General features: G+C 35.0%; 1 protein-coding gene and 1 long non-coding RNA gene across 8 annotated transcripts in view; both read left to right on the forward strand.

Moving 5' to 3' along the window:
• The window catches only part of LOC128015861 (neural cell adhesion molecule L1-like protein), an 85,984-nt gene extending 76,406 nt beyond the window's left edge, over nt 1-9,578 (forward strand). For 5 of the 7 annotated variants that reach the window (XM_052600075.1, XM_052600078.1, XM_052600074.1 and 2 more), the window contains 3 exons: nt 5,568-5,699; nt 6,343-6,415; nt 8,327-9,578. In XM_052600075.1, coding sequence (XP_052456035.1) covers nt 5,568-5,699; nt 6,343-6,415; nt 8,327-8,528 — 407 coding nt within the window. In that variant the 3' untranslated portion in view covers nt 8,529-9,578. Of the gene's footprint in view, nt 1-5,567; nt 5,700-6,342; nt 6,416-6,521; nt 6,579-7,215; nt 7,259-8,326 lie in introns of all 7 variants that reach the window. The other 2 variants (XR_008184018.1, XM_052600079.1) reach the window with 2 other exon arrangements.
• A 7,608-nt stretch (nt 9,579-17,186) lies between these two features.
• LOC128015160 (uncharacterized) lies at nt 17,187-21,510 on the forward strand. The gene is made up of 5 exons (XR_008183813.1): nt 17,187-18,014; nt 18,967-18,987; nt 19,094-19,153; nt 20,552-20,857; nt 21,399-21,510. It is a non-coding gene; the product is annotated as an uncharacterized LOC128015160 (long non-coding RNA).
• Nucleotides 21,511-24,301: the final 2,791 nt, after the last annotated feature.

The raw sequence follows: 24,301 nt of genomic DNA on the forward strand, positions 1-24,301 counted from the left end.
TTGCCCATGAAACATGGTGAAACTATTGTATTATTTGAAATTGCTTGGTTTCCATGTACATACCATTGTGATTTAATATGATTATTTATTTTAGGGCCGGGACTCAATTAATTAGGGAATTAATTAGAGGCTTTGTAATTAATTAATCGAAATTAATCGCATTTTAATCGCATATAAATATTTGACCTGACAGTGAGAAGTTTTTTTTTTTTTTTTTCACATGGATTTATAGTATACCATTGAATAATGACTGAATACATAAGCTTAAGCAACAAAATATTGTTTATTTTTGTTCAACCAAGTCCAGCAGACCAGTGCAATGTTTGCCATTAAGTGTAGCAATAGCATATTTAGAAACAATTTAGAAATAGTACATTTCAGAAATTCAGGAAGCTTATAGGTGCTGGAACCTTCTGTAAAGTGTTTTTAAGTAAAACACAATACTGTCAATTACATTCAGAATATTGGAAACACTGACTATTAGAAATCATCTCTCTGTTGGTTCAGAGGCCATAACATGCTAAGTCCAATTCTCAATAACCTTGGCCAAAACAATAAAGAGTTCAACATAAACTGTTGCACCCACAAAATAATACATAGTTCAACATAAAGTGTAAAGTCCACGCTAGCTGCTATATGTTTTGCGTTGAGGTGATACTTGAGGCTCGATGTGTGCTGTGGTGATGTGCGAACGCTAGTTGGTGCTTCAGTATAATCGGTCCGCCGAAACTCATCCAGTGAGAAACGTTCCGCGGTGCAAAAATACGTTATTAAAAATGCGGGATTTTTTTTTTTTTTTCTGTAATTAATTAATCTTAGTTAATGCGTTATTTTTTGTGTAATTAATTAATCTCAATTAACGCGTTAAAGTCCCGGCCCTAATTTATTTTATTTTTTTTTTTTCTGGTAAGTTTTAAGATTTTGGTTTTTGCAACCATATCATGTCTTCTTTCAGACTAGTGGAAATATAACATCCAAAATACACATTTAAGTGTACAATTCATCTATTTGCATTTGTAGATTTCAGTTTCAGTTACAGTTTACCATGGCAATATCCTGTGTTTGCCCACGAAACTATTAAATTCTTTGAAATACCTTAATTTCCATCTCACGTACCATGGTATTTCCATCTGATACATACAATATGCCTTTCAAACCCATTCTTTAATAGTGTCATATTTCTGGTGTGACATTTAAAAATATGCCATCATATTTTGAAATACTTTGGAATGGAACTTTCCAAGCTTCTTGCTATTGCATTCTTGCTTTAATGCTTCCGTAACAGGCACTGCTGTCTTATAAACAAGCTGTCTTATGAACTAAAGTTGTCTTGATTTCACTGTCTTTCTGTCGTCCTTGCAATATGTCTTTTTCATTGCTTTATTGCTTTTGTTTTGCCAGCCTCAACAGATGTGGCCTCTTTCAACATCAGTATGAAGTCGTCTGTTGTCTTTAGCACTAGAAACAGCTAACACACTAGACTAGAAGCTAAAACTGTAACTGTATTGTAATGTAGGACTCTATCTTGAAAATGCATGTGGTCATAATAGTGTAATCGATTCTTGTCAATCAATTCTTTTTTCTCTTTTCTTTTTTTGGCCCTGTGCTTGTGTGAGTTTAGCTGATAGTATACATCTTCCATAGGTGTTAGCTAAATTAGATAAATCTCACTATTAACCTGTCATCTGCTCTATGTTGCTAACTGAAACTAAATGATTTAGCCATGACCATTCAATCCCGTTCCATTCAAAATATTTATTGCATAATGCTGTGGTTCAGCTAACATAGATAATTTTTATATTTCATTTAGCATCCGTTAATTTAATACATCACATGGCTACCTATATGTAAGCCATATCACTACCTTACAACAGTTCAAACCATTTAAAACACTTTCTTTCTTTTCAGGAAAATCCGGCTCACAATTTCCTCCAAGAAAAACTACTGTTTCCCCTGTGGCTAATGCTACTCTTTCTTCCATAGGTACTAATCACAAAAAACAAGTTTGTAAAAAACAAATAATAAATGATTTGAGGTTTTATGCTAGTGAACTCTACAAATATTCAGTTTTGTAATAGAAACATATTCAAAAGTTTGGGGTTGGTAAGATTGTTTTCCTGATAGAAGTCTCTTACAGTATGATCACCTAAGTTCCATTTATTTGATCAAAAATACAATAAAACAGTAATACTGTAGCATATTATTACAGCGGTTTTTTTATATCATAATATATTAAAATGTAATTTTGGGATAAAAAAAAAAGCAAGTCTTTTCTGTCACAATTGAAAATTTTCTTCCTGAATAAAGTATTCATTACTTTAAAATAAGAAAATAAATAAAATCAAACTGACCACAAACGGTAGTGTACTGTATTTATGGATGAAGTGTCAATGTCTGATTTGTTGGGACTTATCAGTGGACTGAGGAATAGTGCTGATGTAGCACAGAAGTGGCTTTTAAATGGATAAAGGGAAGTCGTTTAAATTCTGTTGCTAAATTTCCCCACAAAAGTGGCTTTCGGGACTAGACTTGCAGGACACGTGTGGCACGAGCTTTCCTCCCTCCCACTGTGGCAGCAGATGCGGACTGACAAACCTCCAGCTAGCTCGCTCAATATTTATAGCATCATTTCTATGTCAAGCAAAGGTGTCACACCACACCGATGATTAACGCAGTTTCTACAATAACAGGGTGGATGGAAACGCATCACGATTAGAGGATGTCATTCAAGCATGGGGCGATGGGCAGGATAGCTGCAGTCCTTCGGTGCAGATGGATTCCTGAAAAGAGCCTGAGAATAAATGTGTTCCATTTGCATGTTTCGCCCAAAGGGAGAGGTGTTGTGTGATTGAGATGTGTAGTAATGAGTTTTGACAGCAGACAACAGTCTGCCTAATTGCTACACCTGAAGGTGATGAAAACACAAGTTATCTGTGATTGATATAGCTCCGGCGGCACACCGTGTAGGTAGCAATTGTCCAAGTCGAATACTTCTGGCTTCCTGAATAGAAACAGTGTACGCTGCATTCAGGTCTTTCAGCAACTCTCAGAATTTGGTGACTGCGTAATTACTACTCTGAGACTCTGTCTAAAATGATCTCTTATTATTTCTTCTTATTTCACCCAGTGTAACAAGCACATCATTATACAGGTCGTTAATTAGTCATTTAATTACAGGAGACTCGCAGCTATGTTTCTGTTGGAAATTAAACCCCACTCTTCTATTCATTCTGTCATCTGAAGACCTGCCATTTGTTTGCGACAACCCTTCACTTTAACTTCTTTGCACTGTGTCCTAACCAGCCGCGACTCTTGGGTTTCCAGTGACAAGTAATTAGTCTGACCACAATGAAAGTAAAAATGTTCTGCAATGCAACGAACTACCAGCCACTCAAAACACATTTATTATTCACATGACAAGATTACAGTAATTATGAGCTCCTAAGTACCAGTTTGACAAAATGCCTTTGTCAAACTGGTAATTATTTTGCATTAGTTTGAGTGCTCCAGCGTTTTTACTTCACTAGTAATGTCATATACTGTACTAGTAAAACATATGTATTTATGAATTAGTTATTATGTTTGTTTCCATTTGAAGCACGTTATTTCATCTGAAGATGTGAACAAATCAATGTTTTTATTTATTTATTTTATTAGTATTATGATCATGAAACTGCACAATAGTTAGTTATGTGGAATTGGATTTAAACCAATCAGATTTCCTTGTGGGTGGGGTTACCTGCTTAAAAACAGGATGTGAAAAACTTTGAATAATTAAAAAAAATATACATATATCTTTTATTATTTTCTCTGGTTCCACACCTGGTTAGGACAGTGTTAAGAACTATAACGAAAAGATAACTATAACGATAACTATATTAACATCCACACCCATGCACAGTATCAGTATGTTTATTATAAGCATGTGCTGCATTTTTGTTGTCTGCCACTGTATAAACTTTATGCCTTTAAATCAGGATGGATTCTGATTGGCTGTGATGTTTTAATGATCACCAGAAAAAAAAAAAAAAAAAAAAAAATATATATATATATATATATATATATATATATATATAGAAAGGGATTCCAACAATATCCTTTCTTTGTTCTGTTATTGATATAATTGCGGTGTGGACTGAATTGTGGTAGTCTTTTAAATGTAACTTTAACTTTAACTATAACTTTATAGTAATCGTCCTTGGTTTGAGTGGGCCTTAAATCCCTTTTTCTTTTGCAAGTCAATGCAAGTCAAAAAATATGGTTATAGCATAATTTTGTTGAAGTGATGTCTGGCAAAGATCATATATTACAGCAAACATAAAGAAAATAAAGAAGGCACTCTTTCTTCTCCAAGTCATCTAACAAGCAACCCTTCCTCGTGTCATTTACAGTACTAACCCGCTGTGTCATCTCTCTCTTCTCTCAGCTGTGTTGAATATTAGCACCTCAGTTAGTCACAACTTTGCAAATATCAGCTGGATTCCAGGCACAGAGCAGACGGAGTCAGAGTTATATGTTGCCTTTATGAAAAACCGTAAGCTTTTCTTACCGTTCTCCATCCCTGTTCTTCTAAATGAAACCTTGAGTTTCTATAGGATTTCTCACTGGTTGTGTAGTCACATTAAATTCAAAAGATAAAAAGTTCATTACATGATTTATCTTTAGAGCATTATTGTAAATTTAGGAGTAGATATATATAGATTTACAATAATAATTTATAGCATAAATATAAAATATAATTATTAAGGCTGTCAACTTTATATATATATATAAATTACATGATATATATATATATATATATATATATATATATATATATATATATATATATATATATATATATATATAAATTACATGATATAATCTTGATGGAATTTACAAATACCTATAGTTTCAATTATAAATTGTGTTACTTTGTATAAAATATTACTTTTAATTGTATAACATTAATTATACAATAATACATAATTATGTGTGTATATATATATAGCACAGGTTTCTTAGTATACTAATATCACTTCACCCACTATGTACATCCTGTAGATGAAGGTATCTGGGAGATTTCCAATGCGCTAAATTCTTCTAAGACTTTCCACATCATTGAAGGGCTCGAACCTGGGACTGAATACACAGTGCGTCTCATGACTAAAAGCTGGGTTGATAATTCTAGTATTTTTGAGGACATTATCAGGACCAGTGCTAAAGGTGAGGAGAACGCAGTCTCCGAGATGACGGAAATGCAAAGCAAAATTGTCTTTTTCTCTTCTTTTCCCATCTCATCAAGAGTCCCGAGCAAAATCCTGTGATAAAATTGTCATGCGTGGCGTGCCATCATGTCCATAGAGCATGTGTTCTGTGGATTTGATAGAAGGAATTATGCTTTATCAGCCTCTGGCACTGAGTAATTAGACATGCAGCCTGGCAGTTTAATATTAATATTTGCACATTTCCATTCTAGAGTTTGCCTGGTGTCTCTCATGTAGCGTAAGACGTTCTCACTGGATGTCAGTATTCAATGTAGTGTCCTCAGGAAATGTCAAACTTAGAGAATGCTTTGTCTCTCACAGGTCTGGCCAGCATTCATGGAGGCAACTCCAACCAGGCCTGGTTCATCGGGCTCATGTGTGCCATAGCTCTGCTCACCCTCATAGTGCTCATAGCATGCTTTGTGAACCGAAACAAAGGCGGAAAGTACTCAGGTAATCTCTCACACAATGAACCAAATCAGTTGCTGGAGAAAAATTGCAGAGTAAATGTGAATGTGAATGGCATCTGTTAAAAAATCAGTCAGAGAACACTAGCAAATGTCCACACTGTCTGAAGATTTTCTTTTAAGAATAATAAAGCCAAAAGGTTTAACAAGAAGTAAAAAACACACTGAAAGTAAGATGGAAAATCATTGTATATCACATTCACACCTCGATCATCACAGTAGCACATGGAACATGTTAACACGCTTATATTTAGAACATTTTGCATCTTCGTTGGGGGCTGTAAATTGGGTTTGAGTCAAGATTCTACCCAATAACGTTGTTCTTCTAAACTGTTGTAACCTTTACAGCTGTGATTTTTTTTCTTCTAATTACTGTACAGAAACAGCATGAGCCAGGTCTGTTCACTTGCATGTGTTAAAATGAACTTGCAGTTGTGCTTGCTGATGCAGTACAATTTTAATACTAATAATCTTAATGAATGAAAAACATTGATGGAACAGCTGGCATGAAACGTAGCTACAGGCTAACCTTAAATTACCTTGACGTACATATATTTATGTGTGCAAATATAATTTAGACTATTTATTAGACTGTTTTAAATGGTTGTGTGTGTCTTTTGTTCATTCAGTGAAAGAGAAAGAGGACCTGCACCCCGACTTGGAGTCCCAGGGCATAAATGATGATACCTTCTGTGAATACAGGTATTTCAGACCGCCACCAGGATTTACTGCACACATAGAGGCAGAATGACGGCAACCTCTGACACTATTTACTTGTAATTTGTGCATTTTTTCTTTGGTTTGAAAGCCAGCACCAAACCAGCCTGAGCTCTGGACGTGCAGCAAGCTAAAGTAACCACCACACGTATGTGCTAAAAAATAACAACAAAACCAGTTTTGTTCACACATCGATGACACTGATGTGTTCCTGTTTTATGTGGTGCTTTGTGATTAGCCAGCATCAAATGTGTTTCTTGTTTCATTAATCATTCGGAGATCCGATAACATTCTCTTTGAGGAATGGTGTTTGTAGTGAAAATTAATCTGAAATATTGTGAGCAGGTTATCCGAGACATATTCTTAATGAAGGCTGAACTATAGATGTGCCTGATCGTTGTCTTGTGTTCCACTATTAGAAACGCAAGGCCTGTTTTATGTAGACGTCATTCAGTGTGTGAATGCATGAGCTTCACAGTTTGAGTGAAGATAAAGCATGCTCAAATGCACCCATCCTCCTTCAGAATCGCATAAGTTTTTATTCATCTATGATATTAGTCCTTCCACTGAGTGTGGGGCTGGTGGTTTTATAGGCACATGCACGGTGTGTTTGTAATGGCAATTAATTGTAATGCTGGAGTGTTTCTTTGTTGCTATTTTAAAGGAGTTGTTCACACAATAATGGCAATTCTGTTATTATTTACTCACCCTCATATTGTTATGAACCTGGATTTTTTTTTAATCATTTTATAATCATTATTATTTCTATGTCATGCCTTCTGAAGACAAGAAGATTTGTGTAAGGACCAGACAAAGTCATTATTTATTGTAAATTATTCCCTTTTTCAATATGAATATTATAATTGACTTTAAAATGCCATTAGTTAGTACATTTGTTATTTGTTAAACACATTATTGATATTGAATTTTGGGCAAAAAGCAAGGGTTAAACAGTCTCCTCATTATGTTATAAATAAAGCAAACCTTAAATTTAAATTTTTTTCATTACACAAAGTTTGCATATGACTTTAAAATACTTACCATTCAAAAGTTTGGGTCAGTAAGATTTTTTATGTTTTTGAAATGTCTTAAAGACTGCATTTACTGTGTAAAAAAAAAAAAAAAATATATATATATATATATATATATATAATATATAGTGAAAAAAAAAAAAAAATATATATATAGTGAATTATTTTTTTTTATCAATGAATAAATATACATTTGTATTATTTTAATATATTTATAAAATATTTTTTTAATAAAATATAGCCTATTTTAAAAGCAGACGTTTCCAGTCTTCAGTGGCATGATCATTCAGAAATCATTCTAATACGCTGATATGGTGCTCAATAAATATCTATTATTATTTTCAATGTTAAAAACATTTTTTCGTCAGCATTTGACGAGTAAACCCCGAAAAACCCAGCATTACTTTGAAACAAATTTTCTGTAATTTTCAGTTTTTTATTCAATATAATGCATCCTTGCAAAAGAAAAATATTAATTACTATTAATTCCTTAATTTTTTTTTCGTTTTGTTTTGTTTTGTTTTGTTTTTACTGACCCCAAACTTTTAAACAGCAGTGTGTATAACTGAAATAGTAGGCACATATGTGTCAATCTCATGTGGGATAAATGTATACTTTGTTATGCTTTTTTGATTAATTTTGGAGATGGACAGGTCATTATTAATTTTATGGAAATAGTTGCATAAAGATTATTGAAAAAAGAAGATTATATTTAAAAAAATATTAAAAAATTATGTGAGTGAGTACAAAATGATATTATCTAGCTCCTCCATATCTTCTAGAGGAATTGGTTTAGCATTAGACCAATCAAACATAACAAAGACCAAGACAGCCAAACTCAGTTATTTTTCCATGTCTTACACAGTGATAATGATGAGAAACCACTGAAAAGCAGCCAGCATTCGTTGAATGGTGACTTGAAAGGAGGGGACAGTGGAGACAGCATGGTGGACTACGGCGACGAGGATGCTCACTTCAACGAGGACGGCTCTTTTATCGGAGAATACTCTGGACGCAAGGAGAGGGTCTCCATGGAAATCAAGGGAAACAATCAGAGCACAGCATAATGGACCAAGGACAATTTATTTTGTTGGACAAGTTCTCACAAAAGGTCAGTGAAAAGGAAACAGACGGAAAAAAGCGCAACATAATGGCACCTGAAGGACATTTTTGCAATTAATGTGTTATTGTCAAACTCTCAGTCATACTCATTTTACAAAGCGTAGGTTTTTTTTGCGCACTGTAACTGATCAATCATGTCAGTTGTGTATACTTTTGTGGGGTGTTTTTGTATTAAATCTTTGAAAATCATTGGTGACCTTGGAGCTACCAGAATTTTTTTTTTTTTTTTTTTTTTTTTTTTTTGTAAATGCAAACTCTGTAAACCGTTTTTGCTTTCTTCGTGGCATCATGTAGCCAAGCAAGTTTTATGTCAGGGTATGAACTTTGTATTTTTATTTTTCGTTGGAAGCAAATATTATTGACATTTTATATTTCAGATACTGTATACTGTGCATTCATTAAATGTGGGTTATTATGTGTACAAAGGAGTTGTTGGTTAAATAATCGTAATTTCTGTCGAATTCCAAAAAGCATAAGGCAACAGAAGGGTTGACACAATTAATCACATGCTTTGTTGAACATTTTGCATTGAACTGATTATTAATAACGGTTCATGGTGTATTAACAAGCTGCATAGCTATATTCAATACCACATAAACCCTACAGTGAATCTGCTGCTCTTAACCCATTAGGCATAGATCAGTATATCATCAAACAGGCACACACTTAATGTTCATATATAAATAAAAAAATAAACGCCTCATATGCCTTAGAATGACCTTGATGTTCTGGTAAGTATGACGTAATGAATCACATTCTCATGGATTCCGTAAAACAGGGTTGGAATTCATTAAATCTTATGAAATAGTTGTATCCATAAGTGGACAATTCAGAAACAACACACTTTTCTTCCAGAAAATGCATTTTTATTTGATTTTGGAATGGCTCCACGTAGAGTCAAACCCAGATTCTGTACAATGTTTCTGTAAATTCTGTTTGCATGTTGAATGAGGTTTGTGTGCAGATTTGACATTAAATTGTATCATTTTTCTTCACTCGGGGTTTGCTGAATCCAGCGTCACAGCTTTTTTGCATCTTGAAGCTTGTGTGCTGATTAATGCCTAGACGCATGTGTCTTATTGTGAAGCTTTTATAAACGTGTGGAAAACATTTTACGTAGCTTTCATATTCCAGGCCCACTCCTGGATACATTAAGGTAAATGCTGACTGATGGTGACAAGGACTTTAAAAAACACTGGAGTTAACAGCAGAAAGCATTGGATACTGCAGGCAGAGTCTGTGAAAAGATATATCGTAAGTAAAGATCTATAAAATAGTACATCTCTTTGAGAGCTACGCACCATATATCAGACACTGTGCTCAATAAGCGTTCATCCCAGAGGAAATCTATGTATTTGACTGTAAGAACACGGTTGTGCTCTGTCAGGGAAATAACCTCGGTGAAAGTGTCGGAGCAGCTGGAAATGAGACAATGAGAAGAAGAAAAGAGGGGTCAGCCACTCTTGTGATGTGTTGAGCATATACAGATACGGCATCTCAAAAAAACACAGATATCAATAATGCAACATTTTTTACCGAGTGAGCAGCCTGAGGATACAATAGATGAAATCCACTAAATAAAAAGCTAAAATTGTATTAGAAAGCCCAAAGATCTGCCTCTGCGGAGCAGCACAAAAAAATGAAAATATTTGCAATTTCAATTATAAGGTAGTAGATAGATAGATAGATAGATAGATAGATAGATAGATAGATAGATAGATAGATAGATAGATCTGAAAGAATAATCTCAGCACATTGCAACTTGGCAGAAAATTAATTGGTCCCCAAGTCTAAGGGGCCATCAGCAATTCACGTTAGATGAAAGCTTCATTCATCATAATTTTTCTCCAACTGTATGTAAAGCAACTTCAGCAAAGTAAAGAAGAGAGAGGGTTTGTACTCTCTTTTCTCTTCTCTTTCTCTCTTTTTATTTATTTATTTATTTATTTGTTTTTTTTCTGATTTAAAGTGAGTAGTATTTGGTGGGTAACATAATCTCAACAAAGTTCTACCTGTGCTGACCCTCTCCCAGAATAGCTTTTATTTGACTGCTGATACAGCTGAAGAGTAATTCAGTGATGCCTTTAGTGCTCGAGTGTTTTGGTCAAGGTTTGGCTGGTTAGCATGACCCAGTTTGCCCCTGCTGAGATCATGCACATTCTTGCAGCACCATCAACCAGTCAGTTTCCCGCTGTTGCAGAAATATCTGGACATTTTTACTTAAAAAAAAAAAAAAAAAAAAATACCTTTGAGTCAACTTTGAAAAAGCTTATTTTATGTTTGTTACCCAATCCTTAGCTTTAAACTTATGCATTGGCTTTACAGTACACAGGAGATCTGCATCCTCACAATCTCTTCATACACTATCTCTTTAAATTCACAACATCACATTTCACACTCCTCAAATTCTCACATTTTTATGTGAGCTGAATTTCATTACTGCTGTCTTTCACACATGTAAATAAAGAATTTATTTCTCTCCTGTTCACATTTATTTTTCTTTTGAAAACCGAAACATATACTAGTGCAATGCTAACATTTTCTAAAATTAGGTCTGCATTAGATGAAGCTTCTGCGGCATCCAATCAACAGCCATCTCGGTTTAACAATTAGGAGTCTAGATAGCAGAATGATCCAGAGATGTTGAAATATTTGTGTATTTAATTAATTTATATTTGTCACATGTAGCTAGAGCAAGACCTCAAGTGAAGAAGAGGCCACAGCGCAGTGCTCACAGAGACAGTGTATTGATTGGATTTTCTGCAGGCTCTGTCTTCATTACTTGCTGGAGCTTAGCAATGCATATTTTCCTTTGTTTTAAAATGTGATACCTAAAATAAAAGAGCATGTTTCAAATGTATGATGAATATGGCTAAAGTTCAGTATTCTATATGGTAGCACTGAGGAATATTTAGCTGGCAAAGTACTATACTTAAAGAGGTAACATGATGCGATTTCAAGTTTTTCCTTTCTCTTTGGAGTGTTACAAGCTCTTGGTGCATGGAGAAGATCTGTAAAGTTGCAAAGACTAAAGTCTCAAATCCAAAGAGATATTCTTAATCAATCTTATGACTGCCACGCCCCCTAAAACGGCTCATTCAAACACGCCCCCACACGTCTACGTCACTATGTGGAAATATTTGCGTAATGCTGCCCAAATGTTGACGCAAAGAAAGGGGGCATGGTTTCGGTAACCACAGTTAGTGTTGAAGCAGCCAGATCAGGGAGATGCTGTGTTTTTCTAGGCGAAAGCAAAAGCACTTTATGTGGCCCTCCGAAAGTACATGTATTTAGGAATCTTTAAGATTACTTACAACAGAACAGCAATGCATTTCGTGAACCTAGGAGAGGAGGTAATTCTGACTTTTCTACAACAATCTGGCACTTCTGAATCAGCTACTTTAAGTATGTTTTCACATTAGTTTAAGTATTTGCTATTAAATGTTAAATGCGGAGTTTAGCGTGTATGCGTGTGCGCTCGTGTGTGTGGGAGAAAGAGAGAAAGTGAGAGAGAGAGAGAGAGAGAGAGAGAGAGACAGTCACACAGTGGAGTCAGCTGTCTTAACCGTCTGTAGCTTGTGTACTGCAAACACATACGAGCTTCATCACTGTATCTGTCACACGACTCCTTTCCCCTTTCGAGCTTGAACTGATGGTAAAACTAAGGACTTTATTAACTGTCTTTACATATATATTGAAAGATGAAGCTTGTGATTATGGAAAAGGACATTACATGTCCAACGAGTGCTTGCGGTGTTCGTCCAATCACAATGCACTGGGTCAGTTGGCCAATCAGAGCAGACTGCGCTTGTCGGAAGGAGGGACTTTGTAGAAAATTACATGTTTAAGAGAGGCAGGGCATAAAGGACCTACAATAATGTGCAGTATTAGAAAAATAATGTGTTTTTTGAACATTAAAGCATGTCAACATATTCTGTTACACCAAATATACAAATAATGATCTTTTAAAAAAAAGTATCATATAACCCTTTAATATTTTTTCAGGTGACTTTAAGTACATAAAAATAACTCAAAAGGTTTACTGGCTGAGTAAACTTATAAAGAATTTACACTAAATAAATACAGACATGAAACATTTGAGTTATAATAATATAATACTACGTGTATATTATTGTAAATGTTCTTCTAATAAAAAGATTAATTGGAATTACAATTGCCAAAACATTTGACCTACAGTAGAAACACAATGGACACTGTAACAATGAGGACTACATTAATGGTGCTTGAAGCACAGTTCTCACAGAAGTTACTTTCAAACCAAGCTGTTTTCTGTTGGTCATTGTGGCAAATTCACATGTCCAACTTGAACACCAGTGTAATCTCATTTGATAACTTCTTCGCCTTCTTGCAGGTACACATACAGTACCATTTTTCTGTTTTTTAGGTAAAATTATGTCATTTCAATTGGAATTACACGATTGGGGATTTTGACAAATTCCACCACTGGTTCAAGTTGGTCATGCAGATTTGCCATGTTAACCAACAGAAAACTTCTTGGTTTGAAAGTTACTTCTGTGTGCTTATGGACCTTTTTTTCCTGCAAAATTTGGCTAATGTGACTGCATTTTAAGTGTGACTGCTCTTTAAGAATCAAGCATTCTGATGTTGCTGATAATCCAAGATACAGTACTGGTTTGTTCAGTAGATATGTTCAGGAAAAAGGGACCAGACTGCAATGGTTTGTTTCAGAACACATGGTGTGACTGACATACCAGATGCTTATGGTGAGGTGAGAACTGATTCAACAATGGCAGTGTAAGACTAAAGAGAACTGTAGAACCGCCTGGGGCCGACTGAACTTCTAGATGTCTCCGGGAATAAAACCTTTTTAGTTCTGAAGACAATGTTACTTACCCATTTGAGATTTTTTAGTAATGATGGCTCCAAGGAACCTTGAGGTCTAGACTTTGGCGACAGTTTTTGGTGATTGAGAATTATCTCTACTGACTTCATAGCATTTATCTGCACCAGGACACCCGATTTCTTTTACCTCCTTTCTTTATAAACAGGTTAATTACAAGCCAGTCATAAGGCCAATGAGTGTGGTAATGTTTATTTGTGATTATGTGTCATATAAGTAAACAGTTTACCATGCTACCATGCTAATAATATGCATACTATTAATTATGTGGCTAGGCTGATTAAAAAGTCCTCAGATTATGGAAGACAAATACAATGTAGATTATGTTGGTTGTATATGTATGCATTCATTAATATGACCAGTGCCCATACCTCATAATGATGAATATGTTTCTAATATGGTGCACGGCATACAAACAAAAACCTGTGTTTATTTGACAAATGACTTGACAAAAATACTAGCAAATTATTTCATTATACTGAGCATATATAGCTTTATGTAGCCACATCATTCCAATATTTCCTCCTTGTTTATTCACAGGGGGAACTGAATGAAATGTAGTCAGACTCTGATGCCATATGCATACCTCGCTGCCTCGATGGAGTGGGAAGGGCAGACTCTGTAAAAGACCATTACTCAGATAAATAGAGCTAAGTGAGCAAAACAGATATTAGCTTTATTGAACAATAAATTAGATGCCACCCTCCCCACCACTTCTAAGAAACAAAGGAAGAATTTAGAGACCACTACTGCTTGCGACAACACTACTTAATTCATGCAATTAATGTGTGTGTCCAGTCAAAGTATTAGAGGTTTATGAATGTGCTATGGAGAGACAACCACAATATAAGTCATAGTCATAAACAGAAAAACTCAAGTGAGTGTGTTTTCAACAGTGTGATTTGAAGAAACAAGCTATCAAAAATTGAAACTTAGTGAAGAGCTTATGGAGGCAATATTTTAAGGCATCAAAAATGATGAACGAAAAGATACTGCTGATTCTAAAGAAGCATCGCGTGTCATTCACAGAGAAGAGTGAAGATAATCCCAGGATACACTGTGGCAAGCTGAGTGGAAAAAAAATTAAGATCAGAGAAATGTCATATGTATATATTTACATGAATTACTACACAATTAACATTTTATTATTATACCTTTTTTTCTATGCATTTTATTATAGAAGGAAATCTATTAAACCATTTTATTTTCAAATTAATTTCAAACGTTAACATAAAACTCTATTGGAATTGATAAAGACAACTTTCTAAAGAAATAGTATGTGAAGACGGTCTGTGGTATAAAGACTAGTTTTTTTTTGTTTTGTTTTTTCTGAAAATCTCAATACTGCCACACTGCTTTTCCACAAACTCAGAGATGTACACTTTTACCAAGCAAAGACAGTATGTACGGTTGATCTTTTTAGGTTTTAGTTTTTCAAAAGGCCATGGCTACAACATTAGGTGCCATTCACACAGAATGCGTTTTTTTGCTTTGAAAAACATTAGACATAGACAGGGGAATGGGGGAACGAATGCAAGGTCTCAAGGTCTTTTGTAAAAGCTGAACTTCTTTTAATTTCTTCTTCTTTTGTCTTTTGCAGCATCTTGTGCATGATGCAGCATTTTTAGGATGCTGTTTCAAGCGTGAGACACTGCAAAAGATGTGAGACGCAATTGTCAAAGATGTCAAAGAGATCTATACACTGAATGAAAAACAATGGAAAAGTAGCACAATAGAATGAAAAAAACACCTTCTGTGTGAATGGCCCTGTAAGTGGCAAAAAGCAGGTTCTCCTTGCATAAATATATGTGCATACATATAAATCAGAAAATCATATTTCAGAAGGTGTTATGGGCTTTTATAATAGCGTGAAATAGACTTTTTTAGACTGTTTTTCCCTGTCTGCTGCAAGCAGTTGTAATATAGAGTGATCAGTCACTTGGAATTAACGGCTCAGGTGATTTGCTTCAGAAAAATTGTATACAGAATTGAGCACCCTTGAAGTAAAGATCGGAGATATCAGGTCACATGCGTCAAGCACTGCATGCACCTGCCAAGCAACTGCCATTGATTAATTGCTCTCTCAAGGAATTTTAGACCTCTTTGTTCAAAATAGCATTAATTAGGGGCTGATTCTAAAGAAGACTCTACAGTTGTGGCCAAAAATATTGGCACCCTTGGTAAATATGATCAAAGAAGGTTGTGAAAATTAATCTGCATTGTTAATCCTTTTGATCTTTTATTAAAAAAAAATCACAAACATGTATCCTTTCATTGGATAATAAGAATTTAAAGCGGGGGAAATATCATTATGAAATAAATGTTTTTCTCTAATAGACATTGGCCACAATTAACGGCACCCTTTTATTCAATACTTTTTGAAACCTCCAAAGGAGTCAGTGACCATTCCTTCATCCAGAATCACTCCAGACCCTTTAGATTCCCAGCTCCATGATGGTCCTCTTTAGTTCACTTCTGTTTTTGAGGATTGTGTTTGGATTACTATACGGTTGGAAGTTCTAAACATGGCCCATTATAAGATTTCTAACAGAGTTAGTTTCTTACTGATTTTTTATCTGTTGGTATTTGATGTAATCAAAATAAAAAGAGATGCCATGTGTCTAAACAAGATGTCCAGGGCCTCCAGCAGAAATATAGACCCACGACATCAAAAATACAGCAGTATATTTCATTGTACACATGGGGTATTTTTTATCTCTGTGTTCACCAAACCCATCTTGAGTGTTTGCTGTTAAAAAGTAAATGTTTTAGTTTCATCTCACCATAGAAGCAAGTCCCATTTGAAGTTCCAGTCATGTCTGATAACTGAAAATGCTGGAGTTTGTGAGCTAGGAGAATTTTTCTAGAAGCCCTCCAAAACAACATGTGGCGATGTAGGTGCTGTTTGACTATCTATTATTATTATTATTATTATTATTATTATTACTATTATTAAGATTTCTGAACCCGAGACTCAATTATTTTCTGCCATTTTCCAGCTGTGATCCTTGGAGAGTCTTTAGCCACTCAAACTCTCCTTCTCTCCTCTTCCAGGCAGTTTTACAACATTTTATGTTGATTGTAAATTCTCAATTATTGCCCTGATGGTGGAAATGGGAATTTTCACTGCTATAGCTCTTTTCTTAAAACCACTTTACTAATTTGTGAAGCTCAATTATCTTTTGCTGCATATCAGAAATATATTCTTTGGTTTTTCTAATTTTGATGGATGCTTAAGGGAATTTGGGCTTTGTTTTCCCTCCTCTTTATATTTCTGTGAAACAGGAAGCAATGTCTGGATAATTTCATGTTTATAATCATGCTGGAGTGCTCAATATTTTGAATATGAATGGGAACATACTTCAGAGATATTTCACTCATAAGAATTTCTATGGATTCCAATAACTGTGTCCAACGAGTATTTGAGAAAAACCTTTATTTCATAAGGATATTTCCCCCCATTTTAAATTCTTATTAACCAATGGAAGGATACATTTTTGTGAATTTTTTAAATAAAAGATCAGAAGGATTAACAATGCAGATCAATTTTCACAGCCTTCTTTGGTCATATTTACCAAGGGTGCCAATATTTTTGGCCACGACTGTATGCGCGTGTATTGCTTTTTAAGAGCTGAGTTTTGCTTGTGACTTACTTCGCAAGAGCAATGTGCCACAGTGTATCAAACACATGGTATCTACTCTCTATATTCATCTCACACTGTTAGACTTTGCCGCAATTTTACAGTAACTTACCGCAAAAAAGCCCAGTAAAATACCATTTATATTATTTACGGTAAACTACTGTAATATGCACTGCATTGTGGGTATTTTGTATGAATTTTACAGTAACTTACTGTATATGGTAATTTACAGTACTTTACTGTTTACGCAAAAGCAGTAGTGCTACTGTAAATGAAGAAGACAGATTTATTTACATACAATTAAATTGTAATCACTGCCTTTGTCATTGTGTCCACAACTTGTATTTTAGGCCTATTAAAATGTCATATGATAATGTTTTATAGTTTTTTCTGTCTTGTTCTGCAGATGAAAATCATAAAATCATTCTCATTTCACACACTGGATGTTAATTTTAATAGTAGCATTTTCTCCAAAAAACAACAACAACAACAACAACAACAATAATAATAATAATAATAATAATAATAATAATAATAATAATAATAAACGGAGCAGAAACAATAGGGTCCTCTCACAATTGGTGCTCGGGCCCTAATAATAATAGTAATGGACAACTGGTTCCCATAGAGGCAAATTAGGCATTTTTGGTTTTATTTTTATGCCAGGTAAAAGAGCACAGGTGTGGTGATATTTAAATAGCAATAATAATAATAATAATAATTATAATTATAATAATTATAATAACTTTGCTTAAACCTCACAAATTTTAAATTGTTGCTCACGTGCAAAGCCCACGGAACAACCTGGCAGAATGTAAACTGATGTTTGTGTGACGTGTTGAGTGCGCGCAAAACTGACGTCTCTCAGAGTGGATCATACCTAGACGCCAGCTGCGAGATTTTCTGAGGTAAGTACCTTTTACTTAACAAATTTATTTTATAAGTTACTTTAACAACGTAAACCATTACCAATATCAATTAAATATAGCTAAATTTATGAAGAAAGTAAATAATACAATCTAATAGGCTATTATTAACAGGACAGTCTGAAGGAACTTTTAGTTTTCCTCAAAAACTGCCGCTTTCATATCCCATTATGTCATACAGTTAACTGACTGCCTTTTACAGATAGACCCAATGTAGTAACAAACAAACAATGGTTTTCCGTATTTTTTTACGACCAGTTATGGTATATTTTACTCGTCATTTAAATGAATGCCGTTAAATGTGTGTGACGTTAGGCTATTTAAAGTAACGTTGGCGCGAATTCTCAAACGCACTCTCTCGCAGTCTCTCTCCCCCAGTCCACCGCAAGCAAGAGCACACACTCAATGGATACTGAAATAATGTATTGGCGCAATAGATTTGGCAAACGCTCCAGTGTATATTAATGCTTATTTGTGTTCACTCTCTGGAGAATGGCAAATTAATCGTACAACGCGTTTTGCTGCGGTGAGCATCAATGTAGCCATTCACAGACATAACGTTAACGTTAGTTGTCTGGTCTCTTGAACACAATTACCTATCAAAGGTGTTCAAGTTAGTCAGAATCTACTCACTGCTCATAACGCCATTTTAATTCAGTTCCGAATTATGCAGGCTCGCGAATCCTCTCATCAACAAAGTCTAGACAAGATGTAAGAGGTTTTTTTGACCGACAGCCAATTGAATGCTGCAAACTGTCTGGTTCACCGTGCGATTCACTCTGCACGTGACAGAAATATGACATGTTAAAATAGTAACGCTTTTAAAGCAATGTAAAGGCAGACCAATAGATTAACTGAAACATATTAATTGCAAAATATTTTGATATTCAATGCTAATTATTGGTAAAACTGATTTTCTTCTCCCTTTTTTCAGTGTTGATTGTCATCTGATTGTGTAAGTGATCCCAGATCTGTGATTTAACATGTTCATACAGTCATTAGCCAATAATCATTGACGAAAAATAATGTTTCTTCTTTTTCTCTTTTCCCTGTGTCAACAGGAGCTAACTACAGCCCAAAGGCTCTTTTAAGAGCCACAAGCACTGAGGATCTTTGGCTTTGTAAGTATATGTTTTGACTATCAGATGCATTACGTGATTAACATATTGTAATGCATAACTTGCAGGGCTTTACACTTACATTTCCTTTTAGGAGCACTTAGGTCATTTTTTTTTATCTAACCTTAAAAAAAAAATAATAAAAAATAAAGTAAAACCCTGCCCTCTATTTAATATTCAGTTTCACATGGAAATACTTCACAACACTGGAGAAAAGTTGTTTGCAACTTTCTGTTCACTGAGGCTCTGAAGGGGCAAGAATGCATTTAAATTTATGATAACAATATGCTATGAGTTTAATGTTTTAAATGGAAGGTTTTGAATATAGAAATATTAAATGGTTTAAATAACTGAAAAAATACTTTAAAAATTAAACTAAAACTGCCAGTAGGGGACGGCAAGTCATTGTCTTTGTCACTGAATGATTCATTCAGTCAGTTCGTTCAAACAGCAGATTTATTCAGGAACAAAGCAAGCGACTGTCTTTTTGAATGGGTCATTGACTCACTAGATTTGTTTGAAAACGCAGATTGATTCATAAAAGAAACACCGCTGTGTAGTAGTGGGAAGTTCGGATAATTTTACTGACTCGGATATTTGAGTCTCGTTCAGCAAAATTAAAGAATCTTTTTCGAGTCATTTTGTTCATTTCGGAATAATATAAATAAAATGGTATGTTAAATATCCCAACACATCTAGAACTTACGAAAATTTTGATTACATTTGTAAAAAGAATACAAAATAAACTATAGGGTAATGCAGCCAAAGCCAAATAATAAGAAACCAAAATGTTTTATTAATGATTAGTTGTTGGGTCTTAAGTTCAGGCTATTGCAGTCTGACTCTGTTAGTTTACCTCACCTCCTGATCCGAGGCGTTCTTTCCTTTGCAACTTCATATTTATCACGTTTGTTCTAGTTTGTTTAGTTTTCTGCTCATCAGTGTCTGACTCTGATCTGTCTGCTGGCCTGTGCCATGTGTGAAACAGAAACAATTAGTTAATCTTTTCAAGTCTCGGGTTCAGGTCTGAGTCTTTCGTTCTTCCTCAGTCCCATAGAGGATATGCTGTCAATACCGGAAAGAGAAATGATTCGTTCATCTCTCGAGTCTTCGGGTCCGAGTCGTTCGTTCTTCAAGCCAAAAACCCATAGCACTATGCAGAAACAGAAATGATTAGTAAAAAATCTTTCGAGTCTTTGGGTTTGAGTTCTTTTGTCACATGACCGCTGGTATCTCGCATCACAACATTAGATTCGTATTATTGACTGCGTCTGACTGTATATTGTTTTATATTTAGGAATTAAAATACAAAATATTTGCAATAAACATTATCTGAAAAATTAAAGTTCCATCTATATATCATTAAATATCTGAGAATCTTTTATTTATTTTTTCTTTCAGCCAACCTCAACCAAGATGTCGGTTGAGCAGGAGATGACATTGCCTACCACACCACAGGTGATCATGCTAGGTATGAGAAATAATTGTTGAGAATTCTATTACAAGAAACAATTTAGCTGAAGATGCCTTTGTTTTAGGGAGTAGTCTGCTGTTTGCAACCTACTGCAGCATTGAGGGGAAGGTCTTCTATGAAGCTAACCAACTTCATAACTTTGCCAGTGCTTTCGCTGTCTTTTTCGGCTCCTTTTATGTTTTCAATCTGGAGTATCAGGAGGCAGCATCCACTATGCTGGAGATGGTACAGAGGTGAGTAATTCACCACAAAAAACTTGATTAGTTAACCCAAAATTAAAATTAATGTATATCATGTATTCCACCCCATGTCATTTCAAACCTGTATGACTTTCTTTTGTGTAATACAAAAAGAAGATAATTTGAAGAATGTTGATCGTATATATATATAGTATTTTCCGGACTATTAGTCACACTTTTTTTCATAGTTTGGCTGGTCCTGCGACTTATAGTCAGGTGCGACTTATTTATCAAAATTAATTTGACATGAACCGAGAGAGATGAACCAAGAGAAAACATTACCGTATCCAGCCGCGAGAGGGCGCTCTAAATAAATGCGACTTATAGTCCAGTGCGACTTATATATGTTTTTTTTCCTCGTCATGACGTATTTTTGGACTGATGCAACTTATACTCAAATCTGGTGCTGGTGCTACAATCTGTAGAACTTGCTGTGTGAGTGTGTTACTCCAAGGATGTAATTGTTTTGTTTTGTTTTCTTTATTTATTTATTTTCCCCTTTCTCCCTGTTTCTCTCTCTACATTCCATTTGCAGAAAGGAATTGATGCCACCTGACACCAGTGATCTGCTGTGATTGGTGGAGTGGAAGTTTGGAACTGTTTCTGAAGTGTATTTTTATTGTGATTTTTTTTTTTTTTTATTTGTTTTGTATCTTAGTTTTGTTTTAATTAGATTATTTGTTTAAAATAAAATATTTTGTTTGACAAAAAAGCACAATAAAGAATATGTTGATGTACATGGACTCAAGTCACTTTTTTTGGAATTTGTTAAATTCAATAGCATTAATGTAAAATATAAATATTAAAATATTTTTAATAAATTACAATAAAATGACTAATATACTGTAAAATGAAATTGCAGTAAGGGAATCATACTGTAAAATTAAATCACGGTAAGGGCATTTTACTGTAAAATGTAATCACAGTAAGGGCTTCTTACTGTAAAATGAAATTGCGGTAAGGGCATCTTACCGTAAAACACATTTACAGGTAAGCTACTGTAAAGGGGAATTTACAGTAACTTACTGGCAATAGTGCTGCCAGTAAGTTACCGCAAAAATACGATAAAAAGTCTAACAGTGCAGCTTAGGGTAAAGCCTGTCACTACAGAAGTAATTACGTAAGTTTCTGAAATTATATTTACTATATATTTACAACATGAAGACAGACAGTGTCACAGACATAGCCTACATGTCTGCTTTGTCATGTCTGGCACAGTGTGCTTCAAAGGTGGGAAATCTGGCATTTGACCTTCATGGTGTAATGATGCTTTCAGATGTGACAAAGCTTTTGTAGAGAAAATAGCTGGGAAAATGGAATGTAATCACCCTAGTTTACCTAACTGTAAGCCTTCACCCACTGTCTGCCCACAGAACCTCCAACAAGGAACATTTAAGTATGTGCTGTGAGCATCAGGGGTAAAGGTTTGACTGGTTAGCTTTGACAATTATTCCCTGCTGGCCGTTGCTGTAACTGCACCATTATGTTGACAGAAAATGTATTGACTTGCTGTTTTATAAGATTCAGGCTGTTTTGTTGTTGTTGTTGTTGTTGTTTTTAATGTGATAATTTACATTTGATTTAAATATTTTTAGATTAAAATGTATAGATGGAAACCAATTGAAATTTCATTAATACTTTAATGATAGACCTGCACCTCAGTTGGATTTTTGTTTTATAAATAACAGTGTGTCTCACATAATGATGATTCATCAACAAATCGTTAATTTAAAAAAAAATGCAGTGCATACAGACTGAAGTAGTTTAAGTCTTTGGTTCTTTTAATTTTGATGATTTTGGCTCACATTTAACAAAAACCCACCAATTCACTATATCAACAAATTAAAATACTTCATAAGACCAATAATACTACTATTAAAAACAGTTTTAGTGAATTGTTGGAAAGTATGTTCATTTACTGTTCATTTAGGGGCTCCTTTTGCTGTAATTAATGTCTCAATTCGGTGTGACATGGAGGTGATCAGTTTGTGGCACTGCTGAGGTGGTCTGGAAGCCCAAGTTTCTTTGACAGTGACCTTCAGCTCATCTGCATTTTTTGGTCTCTTATTTATCATTTTCCTCTTGACATACCCCATAGATTTTCAATGGGGTTCAGGTCTGGTGAGTTTGTTGCCCAGTCAAGCACATCAACACCAATAGATGACATTGCATGCCAAATCATCACAGACTGTGGAAACTTAACACTGGACTTCAAGCAACTTGTGCTATGAGCTTCTCCACCCTTCCTCCAGGCTCTAGGACCTTGGTTTCCAAATGAAATACAAAACTTGCTCTCATCTGAAAAGAGGACTTTGGACCACTGGGCAACAGTCCAGTTCTTCTTCTCCTTATCCCAGGTAAGGTGACGTTGTCAGCGGTTCAGCAAATTTCTTGACACTTCTGTGCGTGGTGGCTCTTGATGCCTTGACCCCAGCCTCAGTCCATTCCTTGTGAATATCACTCAGATTCTTGAATTGATTTTGCTTGACGATCCTCACAAGGCTGCGGTTCTCTCAGTTGGTTGTTCATCTTTTTCTTCCACACTTTTTCCTTCCACTCCAGCTTTATGTTAACATGCTTGGATACAGCACTCTGTGAACAGCCAGCTTTTTCCCCATGATTGTGTAGCTTAGTGAACCAGACTGAAAGACCATTTTGAAGGCTCAGGAAACCTTTGCAGGTGTTTTGAGTTGATTAGCTGTTTCGCATGTCACCACATTCTTATTTGTTGAATTGGTGGGTTTTTGTTAAATGTGAACCAAAATCATCAAAATTAAAAGAACCAAACTACTTTTCCATGACATTCTAATTTATTGAGATGCACCTGCATGTGAGCGTAGCCTGCCTTGTGGTTATTATTTTATTCCACACATAAATTATTATTCAAAAGAAGTAACTGTGAACAACTTTTTTTGTTAGTTATTAAAACTTCCCATAACAAACTACTGAGGGCATCCTGAGGGTAATGTCACTATAGCCCATTGCTGTCAACATCCTGCCAGAGCCCAAATTGTGTTTAAGTAGATCTGCATTGCCGCATTAAATAGTCAGCATGGGACAATCATTGACAGTCACCTGTCAGCTCGAGGCAAAAATATCAATGTCAATATCACAATGACAAAAGTGTTACCTGTCTGATTAGAAAACATAACCATTTAAACATACACTTACAAACTGCACTGCTGAAGCACTCCTTCTATTTTCCCAGGATTCTCAGCACAAGAACTATCGAGATTCCTCACTGTGTCCCACATTGGGCACTCTTTGATCCCTCTTTATGATGGACAGAAATTGTAAGCTGCAATTCCTCCACCAACAGATTTTAAAGGCAAGGTGTAAAAGTTAACTGGCTCAGCTTCATGTCTGGGTGCATTAACTTTGTGACATTTTTCATTTTTCATTCATGGCTCTAAGCGAACACATTGCTCTGTATATTCT

This window comes from Carassius gibelio, chromosome A6, assembly GCF_023724105.1.
Source record: "Carassius gibelio isolate Cgi1373 ecotype wild population from Czech Republic chromosome A6, carGib1.2-hapl.c, whole genome shotgun sequence".
NCBI lineage: Eukaryota > Metazoa > Chordata > Actinopteri > Cypriniformes > Cyprinidae > Carassius > Carassius gibelio.